This window comes from Nematostella vectensis, chromosome 1 (genome assembly GCF_932526225.1).
Source record: "Nematostella vectensis chromosome 1, jaNemVect1.1, whole genome shotgun sequence".
NCBI lineage: Eukaryota > Metazoa > Cnidaria > Anthozoa > Actiniaria > Edwardsiidae > Nematostella > Nematostella vectensis.
Genome location: NC_064034.1, coordinates 10747368 through 10770168, shown reverse-complemented (window position 1 = coordinate 10770168; position 22801 = coordinate 10747368). Strand labels below are relative to the sequence as shown.

At 44.3% G+C, this 22801-nt stretch overlaps 2 protein-coding genes across 7 annotated transcripts in view; both read right to left on the bottom strand.

Moving 5' to 3' along the window:
• Positions 1 to 1604: 1604 nt before the first annotated feature.
• Positions 1605 to 22801, bottom strand: part of LOC5501433 — a 69557-nt gene continuing 48360 nt past the window's right edge. For 2 of the 6 annotated variants that reach the window (XM_048728038.1, XM_048728019.1), the window contains 2 exons: positions 21099 to 21403; positions 19754 to 20832 (listed from right to left, as the gene is read on the bottom strand). In XM_048728038.1, the coding sequence (XP_048583995.1) occupies positions 20626 to 20832; positions 21099 to 21403 (512 nt within the window). In that variant the 3' untranslated portion in view covers positions 19754 to 20625. Of the gene's footprint in view, positions 1833 to 2084; positions 2221 to 2310; positions 2466 to 2632; positions 2753 to 2957; positions 3093 to 3178; positions 3234 to 3740; positions 3841 to 3977; positions 4963 to 19753; positions 20833 to 21098; positions 21404 to 22801 lie in introns of those variants that run through there. The other 4 variants (XM_048728030.1, XM_048728027.1, XM_048728022.1 and 1 more) reach the window with 4 other exon arrangements.
• On the bottom strand, positions 1752 to 4040 carry LOC5501435 (receptor-type tyrosine-protein phosphatase epsilon). Its single transcript, XM_048734068.1, has 7 exons — positions 3978 to 4040; positions 3741 to 3840; positions 3179 to 3216; positions 2958 to 3092; positions 2311 to 2465; positions 2130 to 2220; positions 1752 to 1832 (listed from the first exon to the last, which is right to left on the bottom strand). Exons 1-7 carry the CDS (start codon positions 4038 to 4040, stop codon positions 1752 to 1754), a joined length of 663 nt encoding a protein of 220 aa, XP_048590025.1.

Sequence of the window (22801 nt, the reverse complement as noted above, 5' to 3'; positions counted from 1 at the left end):
ATTTTTCTTATGTTGCTCTTAGGTTGATCCAATGCGACCTTTTTTGCCATGTTTTTCGTTGTTGCTCCAAGACGTTTTATTGGTCCCTCTTTAAATTGGTCCCAAGACTTTTTCGCTATCTTTTTTGGATTGGTTCTAATACTTTTGAGGATATTTTCTGGTCCGATGACTCTTGGTTTGGGCCAAGACATTTTCATCTTTATTTATTATCTGGTCCCAAATTTGTTTGTTCGATTGCTTTTGGGTTGAATAATTTTTGTGATATCTCCAATTTGGATTACTACCAAGATTTTATAAATTATAGCTTCATACCGCAACATTGCTTTTATTGTTCTATAATTTAATATAATTTATTGATATCCAATATAAAGCTTGACAAGCACTAGTGACGTTAACGACGCGACACATCACGTGACTACCTCGTTGAACCCCCTGACACAAACATCTGCTACATAACATCTACCGAGTTTGGTTGTCCGATGTTTCTTTTATGGGATTCTGGCCACCTTGGAGTGACAACCACTGCTCCACTCTTATGGTGTGACCACCTCGTTGCACCAACTTGTCATCGACAAGTTAGCTTTTCTGACGATGTTTCTATCGCGAGATGTGTTTATGTTTTTGATCAACTCTTGCAACGTTTTTGTGTTTGATGAAGTCATAGTCGACGTCAAACATCAAATTACCATCTCGTTGCACCTTTACACCTACGTGACATCATCCACAAAGTTTGGTTTTATACGAGGTCATTTGGTGACGGCTAGACACGTGAAAACGAGGGAGGGACCTTTTGCTAATAACATTTATTATTGATCCTAGAGACAACCAAATTTCGACAACCAAAATTGAAATGCTCCCAAAACATGTTAAAGCAAAGTCCCACTGCGTTTTATTTAAAACATTTTGGCCAAACCATTAATCGTTTTTTTAGACTTTTTTAGGAAAACAATATGCTGCAATGTTGTCACTGTAATTATTTTGTTTCGTTTGGCTTACCCGTCCCAGACGAGAACTGAAACAAAATTGAGGTTTTACTCTGGTGGGATGTTAAAATTTGTTTGGGTCCCACTAGATGTTTTTTCCTCGCCCAAAACAACACGAAACCTCGGTGGTGTAAGAGAGCATGCGTGACCGTGTACAGGCCGCGTGGACTGGGTGCGATTCCCAGCTGAGGTGTTGTTAAAGGGCTCAAATATGGGACTACTTCTCGTCTTTTTTTCTAGATTGAGATTTTTTCTAGCCCACAAACACGTTAGAATTGCTTTGAGTTTAGGAATATAAGTTCAAAAGTTGATAGGAAAATAATTTTTATTATTCTAATAATTAAAAAAACTGAAACCTAATCGACCAACAAAAAATGTGAAAAGTTGTGGTTCTCGTGCTTTGTAGACAAAACATGAGCCAACTTGTATGAGCTCTACAAGGGGGGGGGGTGGTTAAAATTTGTCCCGAGAATATAACATTTTGAGCCTTCTCGTAAAGATGTCGGCAGAAATGACCCGTGGCGGCGTGGCTGTGCCCCAATATAATCTTAATATCTCTGTATCTGTTGCCCCCTTACCTCCCCACCCCCCCCCCAAAAAAAAAAGTTATAGGCAACAAGCTAAAAAAATGTTTCTTTATCAGAAGATTATATAAAATCTATATAAACTCTAATTTAATATGCAAAATGTTTCTGCTATGAAATATAGTTCTCTTTGTTTGTAGCACTTTCTTCTTTCTCTATATCTGGCGTGATGTGTGAGTCTTTTTTAAACCTCGCTAAAGTTTGCGTAATCACTGAACGAGTCAAGGTATCGCTGGACCATCTGGTAGCAGTAGATGTACTGAGTCTGCAAAAGAAAAAAAACAAATTTGAGGATGGGACCTTTGGATGTTTCTTGGCAGTATATATTTTTTTAGCTTGAGACCATATATTCAATAATCCTGACGTCTTTTTTTTTTGTCCGCGGATCTGCTTCATCCCATAAGCGACGATTCATAACGGATCCACTAAACTATCCATGAGTAATCACTAATAAAACTATAACAGACGCCTGCTTGTATTTGATACTCGACGATAGACGTGCAATCACGTGACTCACCAATGTCTCCACCACCCCAGGCCTTCCCAGCCGAAGGACCTAGACTGTCTGGAAGACGTCAACAACTTGCTCCGCTTTAATGCGCTCCAGCAACGAGTAGATCGCACAGAACAGGCCGCTACGGCCTACGCCATTACTGCGAATACACATGGAACAAATTACGTGTTTTTATTGGCAGATGTCTGTCTAATCCTACCTCCACCCCTTTCAATAATAGGTTCCGTACCTGCACTGTACAACAATGGCTTTGTCACCGCATTGCTGCTGGGACAGTTTTACCCAGCTCACCAGGTCGAGTACACTCTGGTGATTGACAGGTGCGCACTTGTCTGGCCACTCGATATGTTGTACGTGGACGACCTCGTGTTCACCTTCAACGCCCTTTGGATGAGAACAGATACTTTTGAGTGCAATAAACCATAACAGTGAGCCATTATGGGTAATAGGATATTAAAGAAAGCGGGCATATATTCAAGGGTATTAGAGGGCATTCATGTGACTAGTAATAATTATACTTGGTCGGGACTGTTCGAGACTTGCATACTAACCTTCTGACCGATGGCCAGCTTTCGGGAGATGAGCTTGCCTTGCTTCTCACGTGACATTAGGCGAACATTCAGGTGATCGTAAGTCTAGCTTCCTTCTGAAGGCCAGTACTGGGGATACGTCTTTGAAATAAAGTAATAGATTGTCATAGTGGGCTACGACTACGACCTTTCACAGAGCGTTATATGGTAATACTATTTTCCATCAAAAGGGATAAATGAAATTTTCGCAGGTAAAGTGTTTATTGTTGTTCTCTCGCTGGTGAAGCAGGGCAACCTTGCGCCTTGGGAGTGGACTGGTATTTTCTAATAATGTTGTTTCGCTTACCAGAGTATCTTCCTGCAAGTTGTTCAGCATGACGATGGTGCCGATCTTGTACTGGCAAATCATGTGCCAGAACTCGGCCATTGTGTGTCCGAGAGGGGCCTGGGTCAGGATGAACGCGTTGCGCTTTCTAAATGCCTGAGATAGACGTTTCAAAGATAAGATGACTTATGTGCCGAAAACACAGAACGAATAAAAACACATTCAAAAATTTGAATACTTACATCTGCAAATGAGGCGTTAATGTAGTCTCCCCCGTCAACTGATAGAACGACACGACTGCAATTAGATCTCAATATTTAGATACGCCAAGGCCAGTGTGTGATATTTTCATATCATAATACTGTTATAATTGGCTTAGTTTACCTATTTCTGCTGTTGTTGTTTTTGTTGCTGCTGTCAATGGAAGTTGTCATTGTTATAACAGATGATAGTGCCGAATGCTGCTGTTTTGGTTGTTGCAGTTGCTATCATAGTTGTTGTTGCTGGTTGTTGGGTGGTTTTATTTCTGTAGTAGTTTGAAGGTTGCTCTGAGTGTTGGTGCTTCCCGAATCATAAATATGGATGATAACAATATTGAATGACGAAGAGGACGTGAAGAAATGTTACTTGTGGTTATGTTAATGTTAGTGATATCTTGTTACAATATCCTTGTCAAAGCGTTCCGCAGGTTTTAATCAATTCTTATAGATATATAGTAGTAGTTTGAAGGCTCTGAGTAGCTCTGAGTTGTTGGTGCTTTCCGAATCATAAATATGCTTATAAATATATAATTGACTGACTTACATGGGATGACAGAGGGATATCTGTTCTTTTTTATGTTGTAGTCGGCGCGACCGACTTTGCTGTTTTCATCCTCGATTTGAGAGCTAACCGCCAACAGACGCTAAGAAACAAATGGGAAAGTTATAGACGCACGCTAAGCAGAGCCCGACGGTCAAGGACCACTAGACGACAGTTTCGTCAGATTTCTAAATAACCGTAAACTATGGTATGCCGTTTAGTTTGGAGACAATATGTTACCTGATATTCCAGAGCATATCCTGACAGATTCTGTGTAGGCTTGACAGCCGCTCGTTTGCGCATGGCAATTTGTAGGTTCCCTGCCTCGAATTATGTGTTCCCACATGTGAGCGCCTCGAATACGGCAAAGTGTACAAAAGCGTACTGGTCCTGTGGTGAAGAATAAGGACGTTTAGCTTGAACCGGATCACGATAGAGTATCATCTCTCCCAAACAAGCCACCTTGTTAAGGTAGAACATATAATTCCGGTGTATTTTAGTCCAAAAAAAGCCATTAGCAGAGATCAACATTCGGGGAAAGAAGGGCTTTGGCATGGGAATTAATTTTGGTGGCGAATTGCAAGTAGAATAAACCATGGCAGTACGAAGAGACATTCGGATGAAATCTTGGGCCCTAGTCATTCGGGCCATTCAACTTCTCTTTTCACGGCTTGTAGTGGAGGGGGTGGACAAAGATCCCCGTTACCTTACCTTCGCCCTTGTGTGTAAGTTCCCTGTTTTCACTCACCTCTGTCTGTATCATGGTACATCTGTTTGGACACGGCTTGTAGTGGAGGGGGTGGATAAAGATCCCCGTTACCTTACCTTCGCCCTTGTGTGTAAGTTCCCTGTTTTCACTCACCTCTGTCTGTATCATGGTAAATCTGTTGGGACACGGCTTGTAGTGGAGGGGGTGGACAAAGAGCTCCGTTACCTTACCTTCGCCCTTGTGTGTAAGTTCCCTGTTTTCACTCACCTCTGTCTGTATCATGGTACATCTGTTGGGACACGGCTTGTAGTGGAGGGGGGTGGACAAAGAGCTCCGTTACCTTACCTTACCTACAAGAGGTCCTTGGTCAGCATTTTATTCTCCCTATCAGGATGCACGATCTCAGACCGTAGCAGCGTCGTAGTGTGACAAACGTGGAGAGACACGTCCATGGGCTGGCTTTTCAGGATCGAGCCCCGAGGGCTATCAAACACGAGAGGTTGGAGGCTGTGGTCTCTGCGTGGTACAAGTTTTACGGGCAAGGCGGGATCGTCGGATACAAGGGTGGGGTGTACGAAAGACGTCTACTAGGCGCTCTAGTAGGCGCCCTGTCTAAACCTCGAAAAGTTCGGATGCCCAAAGTTTGAGACCCTTCTACGCTACTATCGGTCCCTGGATTCAGGGGGTCAATTTAGCGCCGAGATTGTTGAAGCGGATTGTGGTCGCCACGTTAAGCATTTAGTCGATCCCCATTGCCCACGGGTCGAGACGTTTACTTTTATGCGCTGGGTGTACGATAAGAGTTAAGAATTGAAGGCCCAACGGCTGTGCGCCGCGTTGTTTAAAACTGACTCTTGTCTGAACAGTATCGTGATTTCCGAGGTTAGGAAGCGTGACAGTGGTTGTAAAAAAAGACTGTAAATAAAAAGGGAAATAAAAACAGACAATGAAGAGTGTGGTTTGTGATTGTTTTATTGCGTTTCTAAAAAGTAGTTCATCTTTTGGGTGGTGAGGTTAACTGTTTCAGGGTCTTAAGTCGACGTGGGTTTGATCGTCGTGGCGGGTAGTTTGGTGGTGTGGGTATCGTTCGTGATCGAGGGGTTTCCTGCGGTGGAGGGAGTTGTTTTCTCTTGGTGGGTAGTGGGATCTTTGACGGTGAGTGTGATGGTGGAGTGGGCAGCGATCGTGGTCAGGGGGTCTCGTGAGGTGGTGTAGGTGCGCTAGCAAGAGTGTTGATGATCTCCCCCTCGACAGTGTTGCTGACGGTGGGGCTTCCTGATATTGTTTGCTCTGCCAATGTTAAAAACTCTCGGTGGAGTTGTTGTATTCCCGTAGCCTGATATCCTGTGGCAGGGTGGGGTCATCCAGGGTGGCTGACATCTTTTTGGCGAGTTGTGACATGGTTCCGTATTGTGGTGGTGACTCTATACGATTTTTTTTTACTTTTGGGCTGTCCAAGATAGTGGTCATGTCTTCGGGAATCAGTACACATCGCCGTGCCTTGTTGTAGTATTCATCGCTTGACCTGCGTCGCCTCCGCGCTGGCATGGTAGGACCTGGAATGGTGCTAGCTCTCGTGGGGATGATGCTTTTTTACGCGTCCCCTCCCAACCACCAATTGTTTTAGATTTTTGATATGAGTTTTTGCAGGACAGGGGCCGCTGTTAAGCTTCCCAGGGCACCGATAAGGAGGGGGATTGCCCAACCACCACGCTGGTTCATAATCCTTTTCCGGGTGGCGGTTCCTAGAGAACGGTTGGCAATGTTTCCTAAGGCGAGAGCACAACATTTTCCTCAACAATATTGCGTGCGATCTCGCTTACGCTTTTCACTTGTTCAGGGGTGGCGCCGGCCAGGAGGTGGCGTCTGAGCGGCGGTTTTGCGGTACGTACCATCTCGAGAAAAGGTGCGTTTCTAATTAAGCGGTCCTTGCCGCTTTTACGGTTTCCTCTTTTCCCAGTAACCGGCATGGTGTGAATGAGGGTTGTGGCTAGCCAGCGGCGCTTTTTATATCATTTACCGCCTAATAAGTTCCCGAGCATGGGTAGGAGGCCGGCCCCCGCGAGTAGTGCGAGTCGGCCTAGCCCCCCACGTTGTCGTGGTGGTCTCAACGTAGGGTGGCCTCTTTTCTTGGTGCGGCGTTTTCTGGAAGCCCTCTTTCTCCGGCCTTTCCGTGGCGGTGCCATGGTCGTGAATGGTAGTGGCGGGTACCGAGGTGGTATTTTTATAGCATTCTGTCCTTTTATTATCTAATCCATGGGGTTGTGGAAGGTGAGGCCGCTACGTTGCTGCCGTAGCCTCGCCACAGGCAGGTACAGTCGACAACGTGGGTTCTTTTTAATGGTTCTTTTCAATTTCCCCGACCCCTTCTGGGAGGCGCTCGGTGGCGTCCACCTTTTTGTGGGGGGTCCATAGTTGCGAGTGGCCTGTGTCTTTCATACTTTTTAAAGATCCCCCGTTTGGAGTCAGGTGATGCGACGGCGGGTGGTGCATTTGGTCACCACCTCCCTATCAAGGTGTTCGGTGACGCATACACGGGACAAACGGCGGTACTTGCTTCGGGGTCTTCCTCTGCTACCATTGTTACGTAGTGGGGTGTATCCGAGGTTGCGAGGAGACATAGATGGGATGCTTGGGGTAGTTGGCAGTTGCGCACTATCATCGCTATCATTACCCCCAACACTGCTACTGCCATACGGTTGCAAATAAATCACTAATGTTCACTTTTTCTGGCACAGCGCCGGTACCGTGTACCGTGTACAATCTAGTGGGCGTTTAACGAAATGGTGCGCGCTTCTTTTTGTGGTGGAAACAAATTTTGCAGGATCAGGATAGCAGTGATGTCATGGTGGTGGGATGTTTTCGTAAAGATGTTGCTCATGCGATTTAGGTCGCCCATGAGGTCGTCAATGATGAGGACTCCAGGGCGTTCTTGCGGTCCAAAGAGTTTTTTTATGGACTCGGGGAGCACCCTGTGGAGCACGACACCAAGTTTTTGTTTCAGGGCTTCCAGCAGAGGCTGATGGGCGCCATAGCAATAGACTATTTTCTGGGGTGTCCGGTCAAATGCTGTTTTTTTCTGTTCTAGTAGGCTGTGAACAAAGGTGTTTTTTTCAGATTGGCTTAGGCCGGCGACAAGAATGCTACAGGGTGTGCGAAATCGTGTGTCATCCATGATAGACCGCAAGGAATGGTTTAGACACGCATTTGATTACGTCTTTTTGTTTTTTGGCACACTGTTGCCAAGTGTAGCGGATGTAGTTTGTCCCCCCTCTATGGTCGTAGGGCTTGTGCGCATCTGTGAATTGGGTGACTAACCGGTCGTTCATTCGTGGGTCGTTGGAGTAGAGTTCTACAATTCGGTGCATAGGGATCCCCCTTGAGCGGTGAGAGAGGTAAAAAAGACAATGGTGGCCGCAAGTCTCTGATGTTAGGGCTTGGACGCGACGATTGTTCTTCACGATAATATTGTGCTGGAGACAAAATTGCTGGATACCACAACCATAAGTGCGGGGGTTAAAAGCAAAACTGTCGAAAAACTCAAGATGGTCAGGAGTCTCGTAGACACCCAGCCAATGCATACCAGGTTTATTGCTAGGGTCAGTGTTAACGATGTAGGCCGTGTCCCCAACGCTTTTTCTTTTTTGCTTGCCCAGCTTGTCACTGGGCAGTACCCCTCCAAACACAGCCGCCAATGGCTCATCGTTGCACGCGATGTCCTCCAGCTCATCGGTGTACATGGCCTAGAGGTTTGGGGTGAAGACGACTTGTCGATCCTTGTTAATTTTCAAGCAATTGTCCCACTCAGCTAGGACCAGCAAATACAAGTTTGAAGTGGTGGGCTGTTTGAACAGCAGCTGGAGGTCAACGCGACCCTTATACTCTGGGTGTTAGCTACCTTTTGCAGCGTTATGGCCCTCAGTGAGTTCGATGACGTAGATCGCATACCCGTTTTTTAATTCTTCCAGGGTAATGTCCACACCATCAAACACGAGGTCGCCGAGCACCGACCTGTGTAGGGAGCGGTACATGAGGGCGTCCCCTGGTGGGGTCGAGGTAAAGGCTCTCGCCATGGTTTCGGCTACCCGGTCGAGTGCGCCAAAATCAAAGGGGTTGTGCTGATAGCTGCCGAGAAGCGCGTTACCTGTGACTAGCCCCATGGTGAACCTTTTTGGGATTTTGTTTAAAAACAAGTCGAACTTTTGGAAGGATAGGGATAACCAGCGGCTGGATCGTGGTGCTCACGATCGGGTACTCGGCTGTGTACCCCGCGTTGAGTGCTCTCTCGATTTCCAGGCCGGTAGACACGGCTGGGTCGACGTGGTAGAAATTGAGGGCCAGGTCATGTATCTTTATTTTCTCGTCTTGGGCAGTTGACATCAGTACGAATTTTGGCCCGCTTAGGAAGAATTCCAATTTGAGCTCTACATCAGGTATCAAATACCGGTCGCTGGAGAACAGGTCAGAGTGCACATTTCCAACAATACCCACGCCTTTAGAGAACACCCCTTGACTTTACTTATCCTGACCAGGTCACCCACATCAAACTTGGGCTTCACCTGTTTGCTGCGTTTTTTTCCGTATAGCACGTGCCACACTTCTTGGGCGTCCCGCGGGGTAACCACTGCCACTGGCTTTCGTTTTATACTGCGATAGTAGGTGTGATTGTAGTTCTGCATTAGCTTCGGGAGTACCTCGACGTACAGCCGCGTGTTTCTGTGAGTGAAGTACCGCCACATCTTGCTTTTTAGAGTCCTATTAAACCGTTCCACGATCAACGCTTTTATCTCGCTACGTGTAGAAAAATGAGATATCTTTTGTGTCTCCAAAAAAAGATTGGAATACTTTGTTCTTAAACTCCGAGCCATCGTCGGTCTGGAGTTTCTCAGGCTTGCGACCACTTTGTTTAAAAATACGTTTGAACGCCCTGACTAGTTCATTTGCGGTTTTGTTCTTGAGTGGTACCCCCCAGGCAAATTTACTCAGCACGTCGATAACAGTGAGGATGTAATTAAAATTGCTATTATGCTTCTTCAACGATTGCATGTCGTTCAAGTCCGCTTGCCATTGCTCGTCCATCCTTTGCACTATGACACGCTGGCGTTTGTATCGTCGACGGTAAGGGCGGTGGAGCGTGTAGGTGGGTTGCGAGCGTAACCATAACTCGGCTTGCTGACGAGTTACCCTCTTGTTACGTATGGCCCGCGCCAATTTATCAACGCCACCGTAGGCCGCCGGGTCCGAGGGATCATAGTAGCTATCATGGAGTTGTTTGGGCGATTTCTTTTAGACCTTTGGGGATTGTTTATGAGCTTTCGTCTTTGTTAGCGGTTTCGAAAGCTTTCTCCGACCCCGCCCTACTATCGAACCCAGGAGTTGTCGAGGTGTTTTTCCCATGTTCTACTTTTTCCCTCTTATCCCTTTCGCTTTTCCATGTGCCGGGTGTTGGGATAGGGGTACCATTCAGGTGACTGTGGACTGTGACCATGAGTCTTCCCCCACAGCAATTAAAGAGACACCTAATGCGGTGTAAATCGGCTTTACAACTCAGCTGCGGGTCCTTAGGGGCTTTTGATAAAACAGCCTCCAATTCTATCATTCACCCACCAAAGCAGCTTCTTACTTCAACTGGCGCACCAGCACTCGGAACACATGAATATATAGGAGAAAAAAGTTTATACTTTATTGTTCACGCCCTTAAAATATATACATGTTTACATCTACGACCATTTACATCTCAACTAGCTCCCTAGATAATGTTGTTGTACCCATAGGGGTAGGTGCGCTTCCCTCTTCGCACGCGCTTATTGTACACCACCCGAAACGTCTTTGACATAGCACGAGTATGTAAGGTACGGCTGTGCACGTTGCGGACAATAGAGAAGGGGATATCAACGTTCCTTTCGCTCTCACCAACCACTTCAAGAAATTCCACCATGGTATCCAAGTTGACTACTGCTGCAGTGCGTACATTGAGGTGTAGCCCTTTCACTTTGCATTCCACATTCCCTTGAAGTGTTCGGTATCCGTAACTTTTAGGCCCAGTAGATACGAAGAAAGTGATTTGATCGCCAGGTGGGAGCTCATCGGTCAATTCACCAAGGTAGTCGCCCACGGGCAGAGAGGTCTGGCCTGGTGCAGTCTTGTAAATAACACTATCCGTATCATGGTACAGCACACGATCACCCAGAGTATCCAGGGTGTTGTAGAGCATTAGTCTCGCGTACGCGGTGGTGTATGCGGCAATGACGATGTTGGAGTGGGCTTTCGGTGCCGTGAAGTGCTTCGCACATTTGTGATGGACTTGTAAAAGCTCATCGTTCACAAAAAGGCAATCGCTCACTTCAACATCGTCACTCATCAGTAGGCGGAAAAACTCTGGTGGAGTTTTAATGTACTCGGTACGCCGGGGGTTGTCTCGCTCCCCGAACTTCCTCCACATACTGTTCAGCGCCATTTTATTGGCGCACCGACGTCCCTCGTTCCGATTGATACACTGGGGGTCCAGCCGTATACCCTCGTGCTCCAGGTGATTTCTTAAGTAGCGCTCCCGATCATCGTCGGTCCGGCACCATGCAGGCCAGCCAGAGGCCTCTTGCTTGTTTTTTTAAGAACTGTGCGATGTACCCCCCGAACAGCTGGCCCCATTCCTCCCAGTGCCATACCTCATATACTTTGAAGACACGGTAACCTTTCTCCAAGGCTTTGGCCAGCTCCACATGGGTCCAAGTACCCACGGCTGTTCGATCGTTATCGGTGTGGTCGCAGACCCTATCCTGGCGTTCCTCTTCAGCGCAACAAGGACAACAAACAAACATCAGTTTGTCATTAATTCTCATTGGGAGGACTGGGAAGTAGAGGTCGCGTGGTGGCAGGACCCGTACTTTGAGCAACCCCTTATACCCTGTTACCGGCCCAAAGTCACAAGTGATGACCTGCGGGTGGCCTTTTGGATAATTTTCGCGAGAATTGACGTACGGATAAAGTAAACAAAAGTCTTTGTACTCGATGATTTTCCCAGCGGGTTCCTCGGAAACATCACAGCGAAGTTGGATAGCATTCGTACGACCCCCGAAAAAAGCATTACGCGCCTCAAGTACTTTGCTACATTCAACGTCACCCACTACAGCTTGTAGGTGAGCCTCGCTAGCCAGTCGCTTGTCAAATTGACACCATTCCTCCCATTCCTCCACCAGATTAAAACCTAGATCGCTGAGGTGTAAGGAGATATCGCGAGTACGCTCGCGCAAGTCTCTCATTAGGATATGGTTCAGCGGGTTTCTGGTTTCAGGGTCATAACAAATTGCGCAACCATGAAACAGGCACCCATGGTATTGATAACAAGTGTTGGTCTCTTGCTCGAAACAATCCACTTTGTAACGCCCGATCTTGACCTCACCACCGTTCCCCGCATGCTGGATGAACACCCCATCCTCATGTGTTTTGCACTCGAGCCATTGTAGCGCTTTTAGCGAATGAACATCGTTTCCTCGGTAACCTCTGGGTGGGATCACTGCTACACTCTGCTCGGGTAGGTGGTTCAGGCGCAAAATCTCCTAAAACATCATCGAGGAGTCGCTGAAGCACGCGCTCTAAGTCCTCAAGCGCCTTTTCAAGGTCGTCCCTCTCCGGCAGTTTGATGGTTAGAGAGTAATCGGTTAAGTCGGTGTTGAATTTGCGGCTATGCCGCGTAGAGACTTGTTGTAGAGAATACCCCTGTAAAGAGTCACTGTCCACATCACCACTCACAAAGCGTTGACTTCCACCCGCTTGCGCTGTTTCGTTGCCATAACAATCGTTAAATAACTCCCCAAGGGATGAGTAAGTCACCGGTGTCTCATCTTGATTTTGGGCTACAAATTCATCCTGAGCGCCTAACACATCCTGGAAAAAGTCTGGTTCTAACTCTGATGGTGAATCACCCGCCATCTACTTCGATGGAGTCCTGACTGTCACCATCAGGACTCGGTAATAGTTCTAGTAACTCTTGTAATGAAGGCTCATCGATATCCATTAAGACTCGCTGATAGTGTGAAATAAAAAAAAACATACCGTACCCCCTTTTATAAAAGCGGATTCATAACTAAACAATTAAGTACCTGCCAATAATAGCACCCGGTAAAAGAATCTAAAAAAAATATTTGACCCTTACTGCCGTGACCTTACCATAGAAGGGCAAAAAATATGTGAAATCTGTCAGGGCGCTCAATTCTCATCCAGACGTAATATAATTCACTTAATGATTAGGAAAATAGCAGGCGATTAGAACCACCACTTTGTTTATTTTTAATAGTTTGGGCACTTAATCCTGATAGCAGGCAAGAAATCTAATTAGGGCTGTCAACGTTGTTTATTTGTTGTCCCAGCGGACACCAAGCATCAACCATCTAAAATACGCATAATACCATACCATTCCTTTTTTTTTTTTTTTTTTTTCATCTCGACTTAAATGCCAATAAAATGACTGCTGTACATGAACGAACTTTGTTTATTGTAATATCAGGGGGTACTTTATTCTGATATTATGCAAGCACTCGCTAATTACATTTAATTGATTGTATTGTATTGACTAAAGCACGATATGGAATCTTGTTACGGTCGTCCCGTGTTTTCAACGTTAACTTGCCCACCAAGAATCTTGTTTTTTCCTTTAAATACAAAACAAAAACAAAAACAAAACAAACAAAAAAAAAATTTAAGACCCTGCTTATAAAACCTTGATGTTCATATCAGTTAAACACTCACTAGCGAATATTTGTTTGTTTTCGCTTTGACACGAAATCCTAGCGCGATATTATGCTATGCAAACAGCGTCTGCGTCAAACAAGGTTCTTAAAGTGCGTCAAACAGGCTTATAGTGTATCACGAAACCATGGCCGATTGCTGTTGCATATGCTTTTCAGAGGAAAACCTAAATACCTCTACATTCTGCTGCACACAGAAAATCCACAGCGAGTGCTTAACGCAGTGGAATAATGCTCAAGCTGCCAACAACCAACAACAAACGTGTCCGTTTTGCCGTTCGGACGAACCGCACAATCCTATCCAAAGTCCTTACGCCGCTCGCCTTTTTCAAACAATGGATGACATTTGGACTCGTCTAAACATTAACGAGCGAAGATACTACAATTAGCCACATAGACTCCTTCACAACTCTGTCCAACAAAAGCTGGACGCGTACGACCATGCTGTGGCTATCTCAGGGTTTGTTGATAGTAACACGTCTCGGCATGGTGTGTACATCAAAGAAAAGATGGAAAGCGGGGATAGGTGGTTGGAACAATTGAACATATATCGGGATATAGAGGAAGTGCACAAAAATGTTCACTTTTACTTTGATGTGATGCGGGGGAGGCAGACAACATTGCCGAATTTGGGGGAGATGTCTGGTACTCTTATTTTTGATACCCTTATCGGAAAAAAAAAATAAAACAAGCGAGACTGTAATGTCTTATGACGCTAAGTGCAAAACAACCTCAGTGGTAGGAAATTGGTCAAAGTGGCTTTAAAACCCTGAGGTTTGTTTCATAACAAATAAATTAGACAGCGATATTGAAAAAACTATTTTATCCCTACTGTATACCTTGAAAATGAATAAACCTGACATTTCTTGTAAAAACTCTATTAGCTTGGGGTGCTCAGCAGATAATTCCCACCCCCTAGAACTCAATCCCCTCATACCAAACACTCCTGCATTTCACACATAACTCTCGCCCCCTAGAACCCAATATCTGCATAACTCCGACCCCCTAGAACCCAATCCCCTCATACCAAACACTCCTGCATTTCACACATAACTCTCGCCCCCTAGAACCCAATATCTGCATAACTCCGACCCCCTAGAACCCAATCCCCGCATACCATACACTCCTGCATTTCACACATAACTCCCAATCCAGACCCCAATCCCTGCATAACTCCCAACCCCTAGAACCCAATCCCCGCATACTAAACACTCCTACATTCCAAACATAACTCCCACCCCCTAGAACCGAATCCCCGCATATAAACACTCCTACATTCCAAACATAAATCCCAACCCCTAGAAACCGACTTCTTTGAAGCAGCCTAACAAAGGCACGCAATCTCTTCACACGGCGACCATTACTTGCGTGACCTTGTCTAAACAAAAACAGCACAGTAAGGCGCTAAACCAAATATTTACCATGAATATCAAATCATGAAACTGATTTCCATTCTAACAAAACCATGCTTTTACAAACCCCTGCCCTATCAGTAGCAATAAAATGATGTGCCTTCGTGAAATGGAAGTGAAATTCTCGTAAACTATATAGTAAAAAACAAATAAAACACTCATTTTACAGAAAACGTTTTATTTATGGATAAGGAGTACAAAAGATGAGGGTCTGAGCATGCATAACTATTGACACAAACTAAACACAAACACTAATCATTATTCTCACACAATCAGTGGCGGTCCCGACGTTCTCCAAATCACACTCCGCACGCGACCACGGACGTCCGTCTGTCTCTTCACCACCGTCAGCGTGACTAACACCCTCAAACTCACGCTTCACAACCCCTAGTGACATTTCACCTATTTTAACATTGGCGAGGACGCGAGAAAGAGATGCCACGCCATCTAAGAAAGCCCCGAAATGGTTAGCAATAGCACGCATAGCAAGATAAAACACTTCTATTTCCCGCTCGGGTGTCTTCATTGCCTCTAGTAGCTTACTATAAAAATACTGCTGAACTTTTTTTATAACAGTATACATGAACTTCCTAACCACCTGGGATACCCGTGGTGAGTCCTCGTTATTGCGCGGGACGCCATCGGGGTGACACTGCTGTAGCACTTGTAAGGGGTCCGAAGGTGTTGACGAACCCTCATCTAAAACTTCCGTCTTAGTCACTGCTAGTCCTACTCCACCACGCCGGTGGTTGACGACATCCCCAGCTTTCGTTTTCGCACGGGTATCACCAGTTTTGGTATCTTTCTTGTTTTGGCGCTGGGCTGGACGTTTTTTAGCGGTTGTAGCACCGATGTCTCCTCCTCTTCTTCCCCGTCGCTTTCTACCGAAGATATCACCACCTGGCTTTGCGCGATCCACATTTGGCTGTCCTCCGGCTGGTGCGGTGATCGTGGCGCTGGTGACTTCGCTGGCCCCGACCAGACAGCAATTGCTTTCTTGTTTTTCTGCTTGTCTTCCTCCGTCGACCCCCACATCATAGACTGACATTTCTGGTTCGGCGGTGTAAGTGGGCATGTGAAATACATGCGATCCTTTTGACCACTTTGTGTTAGAGAACCCTATGCGGCAAATCAGGTTATGCTCGCACCTAGGTAGTTGCTCGATCGTCGTCTCTAGCGGAATGGTCTCGCGAATCTTCTGGTATTGAGTATTTGAGCAATACAGCCCGCACCCAATGACCTGTGGGTCAGCTTCATAATTAGGCACTGTACCGCACTTAAAAACGCCTCGACCGACCTCTTTTAGCCCAACTTCGCAGAAACATTGCATAGAGGAAGCCATAATGACTAGTCTAGCTGCACAATGCTATACCTTTGGACTAAAAATAATCTTGCATTCTTATAGACTTTTGACTGTGTTCCACACATAACTGCCATCCCCTAGAACCCAGACCCAGATATCTAGCATTCCTTATACATAGCAACCAACCCCTAGACCCCAGACCCTTCGCATATCGATCAAACACGGCGACCATTCCTTGCGTGACCTTGTATAAACAAAAACAGCGTCTTAAAACGCATAATCCCAAACGAAACACATTAAAAATGACTCCGATTCCTACTCCAACACAAGCCACCATTGCTTTCCCATCATAAGGAAACAATGTTAAGACTTCTAGGCAGCCCTCTACGATAAGAAACAAAATAGTACAACCACTAGAAATGGACCTACGCTGAAAGAAAAATACCTCAACACGTTCTCAAACCTAGCGGTACGCATAAACTCGCTCCAAACACAGATAAACAACTGGCTAGTTTGGTATGTACCACGTCGAGAGCGTGATAGGCCTCTATAAACACTGGAAGGGAAGCTAGCAGAGCACTCCTCTCTACCAGTGAACAAGCCTTGCGCCGATCCCGTGAACCATTTTAGAGGACCTGGCTGATTTGATGTTGCGGCGTGCCATCATCGTAGGGAAAAAGTGGTGAGGATACATAAACATCAGTAAAGCCTACCACCTCGATAAAAAGCATGAAGGCAAGAGATAACGCTAAGCACAAACGTAGCCTAGACATAACCCTAAAAAGAACAGGAAATAAAACCTTAAACAGCCCCCCACCGCCTTTTTTTTTCAAAACGGAAATAAAAGCTAATAACATATGCATCATCCAACCGTATTACGGAGATATGACAACACCGTTAACCAGTGAAAAAGCACCTTTTTTATTCCTGTCAACGCATCATACAACGATGCCGCTATGACCTTATACTACCCCCTGGATGATAAACACACAGCACTACGTCAACGCGGCCCGTTTAGCGGAACCCTGAGCGTAACAAGAAATGCGCCAATGCATTCCTTTCCTCCCCTAGACACCAGGGCACCCCATATACCGATACTTGATACGCACGCATTCCTTCCCCCCCCCCCTATGTCCCAGCCCACACATACCGATACTTGACACCGGAAATCCTTTAAGCTAGGTGTGGCACATTCACCACATTCTACGCATTCCTGCCGTCCCCTATACTCACACCCCTTACTACTGCTGATACCGCTTTTTCCTTATGAAGAAACGGTTTTGTGTCAAAATATATATTGCTACCGTTTCTTCATATGAAAAAGCAGTAGTTTTATATGAAAAAGCGGTCATGCTACGGTGACATAAATCTACTCTAAAAAGCCGCATTATATCCAAAATAGTCGTGTTAGAGCGTAGAGATAGCCGTTTCTAGTTAAAGCCTGCATTTATGTCGATTTTGGAAGAGTTTCAGACCAGTATTTCTCGTTTGACACTTATATTTATGTGTCCGCGTGGTCAAGAGTGATAACGCGGCCTCGTTACCGAATTACCAGAATCAAAACAAACTACAAGTACCGAACAATAAAACTGATTCCAAGCTCAATCAAACTGCAAGCTACGCAGGCTATGATCGGAGAATTGATTTCAATGATCTAACACGGATTCAGTAAGGATCTTCGCTCCATTTGAGAGCAAATTCTAAGCTATTATTATCGCATGTTTAAAGCATGGTTAGTGACGCGTGAATCATCTAGAGTCATTCTTCGCTTCAAGTGATAATTCCATATACAGTCTATTCAATCCTTGGCAAGCTTATCCATCTCGAACGATTGCCGTTTTCTTCACATGCGAAGAAACGGGAATTTTCCAGAGCATATCGATAAAACGGCCGCTAATCGTTCTAGTTGAACCCTAGGCCCAGTGTACACGCGGTCGCAAATATATATCGCTCCTACCGTTTCTTCATATGAAAAAGCAGTAATTTCATATGAAAAAGCGGTATTTTCCCAAAAATATATATTTCGAAAAATACCGTTTTTTCATATGAAAATACGGTATTTTCATATGAAAAAGCTGCTTTTTACCAATTCACATGCGAAGAAGCGGGAATTTTCAAGAGCATATCGATAAAACGGCCGCTAATCGTTCTAGTTGAACCCTATGCCCAGTGTACACGCGGTCGCAAATATATATCGCTCCTACCGTTTCTTCATATGAAAAAGCAGTAATTTCATATGAAAAAGCGGTATTTTCCCAAAAAATATATATTTCGAAAAATACCGTTTTTTCATATGAAAATACGGTATTTTCATATGAAAAAGCTGCTTTTTACCAATGGACTGATACCGCTTTTTCCTTATGAACAAACGGTATTTTGCCAAAATATATATTGCTACCGTTTCTTCATATGAAAAATCAGTAATTTCATATGAAAAAGCGGTCACGACACGGAGACTCAAATCTACTCTAAAAAGCCGCATTATATCCAAAATAGTCGTGTTAGAGCAAAGAGATAGCCGTTCCTAGTTAAAGCCTGCATTTTTGTCGATTTTGGAAGTGTTTCAGACCAGTATTTCTTGTTTGGCACTTATATTTATGTGTCCGCGTTAGCGTTTGGTCAAGAGTGATAACGCGGCCCCGTTACCGAATTACCAGAATCAAAACAAACTACAAGTACCGAACAATAAAACTGATTCCAAGCTCAATCAAACTGCAAGCTACGCAGGCTTTGATAGGAGAATTGATTTCAATGATCTAACACGGATTCAGTAAGGATCTTCGCTCCATTTGAGAGCAAATTCTAAGCTATTATTATCGCATGTTTAAAGCATGGTTAGTGACGCGTGAATCATCTAGAGTCATTCTTCGCTTCAAGCGATGATTCCAGATACAGTCTATTCAATCCTTAGCAAGCTTTTCCATCTAGAACGATTGCTGTTTTCTTCACATGCGAAGAAACGGGAATTTTCCAGAGCATATCGATAAAACGGCCGCTAATCGTTCTAGTTGAACCCTAGGCCCAGTGTACACGCGGTCGCAAATATATCGCTGCTACCGTTTCTTTATATGAAAAAGAAGTAATTTCATATGAAAAAGCGGTATTTTCCCAAAAATATATATTTTGAAAAAAAAAACGTTTTTTCATATGAAAATACGGTATTTTCATATGAAAAAGCTGCTTTTTACCAAAATATATATTGCTACCGTTTCTTCATATGAAAAAGCAGTAATTTCATAAGAAAAAGCGGTATTTTCCCAAAAATATATATTTCGAAAAATACCGTTTTTTCATATGAAAATACGGTATTTTCATATGAAAAAGCTGCTTTTTACAAATGGACTGATACCGCTTTTTCCTTATGAAAAAAACGGTATTTTGCCAAAATATATATTTCGAAAAAAGCTGTTATTTCATATGAAACTACCGTATTTTCATAGTAAAAAGCTGCTTTTTACTATGAGAAAAAGCTGCTTTTTTCGTTGCTACTGTTTTTGCATACAACATATATATATATATATATATATATATATATATATATATATATATATATATATATATATATATATATATATATATATATATATCGAAAAATACCGTTTTTTCATATGAAAATACGGTATTTTCATATGAAAAAGCTGCTTTTTACCAATGGACTGATACCGCTTTTTCCTTATGAAGAAACGGTATTTTGCCAAAATATATATTGCTACCGTTTCTTCATATGAAAAAGCAGTAATTTCACATGAAAAAGCGGTCACGACACGGAGACTCAAATCTACTCGAAAAAGCCGCGTTGTATCCAAAATAGTCGTGTTAGAGCTAGTTAAAGCCTGCATTTTTGTCGATTTGGGAAGTGTTTCAGAACAGTATTTCTTGTTTGGCACTTATATTTATGTGTCCGCGTTAGCGTTTGGTCAAGAGTGATAACGCGGCCCCGTTACCGAATTACCAGAATCAAAACAAACTACAAGTACCTAACAATAAAACTGATTCCAAGCTCAATCAAACTGCAAGCTACGCAGGCTATGATCGGAGAATTGATTTCAATGATCTAACACGGATTCAGTAAGGATCTTCGCTCCATTTGAGAGCAAATTCTAAGCTATTATTATCGCATGTTTAAAGCATGGTTAGTGACGCGTGAATCATCTAGAGTCATTCTTCGCTTCAAGCGATGATTCCAGATACAGTCTATTCAATCCTTAGCAAGCTTTTCCATCTAGAACGATTGCCGTTTTCTTCACATGCGAAGAAACGGGAATTTTCCAGAGCATATCGATAAAACGGCCACTAATCGTTCTAGTTGAACCCTAGGCCAAGTGTACACGCGGTCGCAAATATATCGCTGCTACCGTTTCTTCATATGAAAAAGCAGTAATTTCATATGAAAAAGCGGTATTTTCCCAAAAATATATATTTTGAAAAAAAAAAAAACGTTTTTTCATATGAAAATACGGTATTTTCATATGAAAAAGCTGCTTTTTACCAATGGACTGATACCGCTTTTTTCTTATGAAAAAAACGGTATTTTGCCAAAATATATATTTCGAAAAAAGCTGTTATTTCATATGAAAATATCGTATATATATATATATATATATACGATATCCCCAATGCTTTACTTTGCTTGGCTATTCTTTTGATGAAAGCATGAGAAGAAAAATACTGTCCATGCGCATGCCTAAATTCCTTGATAAGCATCTAGCTTTTTCTTGTTTTAGGATGAGTTATAGAAAGAAAAATCCGCTATAGACGAGTATTTAAACGTTTGGAGGTATTTCTCACCTGCACAGCCGTAGAAATCCACGCGAAGGCAGATTGCGTTCCTCCAGGTCTGTGGGGTCACGCGCACATGGCGTGACATGAAGGGATACTGGAGCCAGTTGACGGCCACTCGCGAACCGTCCGAATTACCTACTAAAGTCTGAACAACGCGTGTGTAAATGAACGTCCAATATTATCCTTTTTCGATATTATACCAGGGACTGCGCCCTCCCCCTCCCTGTCCACCCTTTTCAGCCAATCCGGGACACGCTTTTGAAGACAGGGGTTCTCTATGGTTAGAGGAAAATATAACGACAAATCTGATGTAGCGGACCATTGAGCTGCTCTAGCCCTTCCTTCCAGCCTTAGTCAATTTACCGTAATGTGATATCCACTGTAAGTCATTCAAGCGATTTAACGACATACCTTTAGAATCTTCTGGCCAGCCTTATATTCCACCCAATCTTCCCCGTTGTTGCTATGCGACAATGCATACGTCATCACCCACTTATCCTCGGTAGGGGATCCCTGTGTCGCTATGCCCGTGATCTTCGTCACTCGCCCCAGGTCCACCTGCAGATACTCCGAGCTGGACGACGTGGCGCTACACCAAGATGAGCCGGCGTACAGACGACCAGCGGACGCGCCATGGGAGTCGTCTTGTTTTGACGATGTCGTCATTTGTTCGTCCCTTATGCCTTTGTTCTCTATCCCAAGAGCCTGCTGACACTCTAAATTTAAAACATTTAGAAAGAATCATGTTTTCGATTAATACTATACAAAAATATATATCTTACACAAAAAGGCCAGAAAGAGTACGCGCCATTGAATGAGAGACTACTAATGGTAGGGTAGAACGCCATACACACGAAGTATTCACCGTGGCTTATACAATTTACCTCCACACGAAGTACTTAACGTGTCTTACGCCATACACCTCCACATGAAGTACTTACCGTGTCTTACGTCGTAAAGATCCAAGCGAAGTACTTAACGTGTATTACGCCATACACCTCCACATGAAGTACTTACCGTGTCTTACGTCGTAAAGATCCAAGCGAAGTAATTAACGTGTATTACGCAATACACCTCCATGTGAAGTACTTACCGTGTCTTACGCCACACACCTCCACGTGAAGTACTCACCGTGTCTTACGCCACACACCTCCACGCAAAGCACTTACCGTGTCTTACGCCGTTCACCTTTAGGTAAAGTACTTACCGTGTCTTACACCATACACCTCCATGTGAAGTACTTACCGTGTCTTCCGCCACAAACCTCCACGCGAAGTACTTACCGTGTCTTACTCCATACACCTCCACGTGAAGTACTTACCGTGTATTAAACCATACAGATCCACGCGAAGTACTTACCGTTTCTTACGCCATACAGATCCAAGTGAAGTACTTACCGTGTATCAAACCATACAGATCCACGCGAAGTACTTACCGTTTCTTACGCCATACAGATCCAAGTGAAGTACTTACCGTGTATTAAACCATACAGATCCACGCGAAGTACTTAACGTGTCTTACACCATACAGACCCACGTGAAGTACTTACCGTGTATTACACCATACAGATCCAAGTGAAGTACTTACCGTGTATTACACCATACAGATCCACGTGAAGTACGTACCGTGTCTTACGCCATACAGATCCAAGTGAAGTACTTACCGTGTCTTACGCCATACACCTCCACGCGAAGTACTTACCGTGTCTTACACCATACAGATCCACGCGAAGTACTTACCGTGTCTTACACCATACACCTCCACATGAAGTACTTACCGTTTCTTACGCCACACACCTGCAAGTGAAGTACTTACCATGTCTTACGCCACACACCTCCACGCGAAGTACTTACCGTGTCTTACGCCATACACCTCCACATGAAGTACTTAACGTGTCTTACGCCACACACCTCCACGTGAAGTACTTACCGTGTCTTACGCCATACACCTCCACATGAAGTACTTAACGTGTCTTACACCATACAGATCCACGCGAAGTACTTACCGTGTCTTACACCATACAGATCCACGTGAAGTACTTACCGTGTCTTACGCCATACACCTCCACGTGAAGTACTTACCGTGTCTTACGCCATACAGATCAAAGTGAAGTA

Coding starts and splice junctions, on each gene's coding strand:
- LOC5501435 (XM_048734068.1), bottom strand. CDS start 4,040: ATGCGCAAACGAGCGGCTGTCAAGCCTACACAGAATCTGTCAGGATAT. Junction 3,093..3,178: donor TTAACGCCTCATTTGCAGAT/GTAAGTATTCAA, acceptor CGTCTATCTCAG/GCATTTAGAAAGCGCAACGC. Junction 2,466..2,957: donor ACTTGCAGGAAGATACTCTG/GTAAGCGAAACA, acceptor TCTCATCCAAAG/GGCGTTGAAGGTGAACACGA.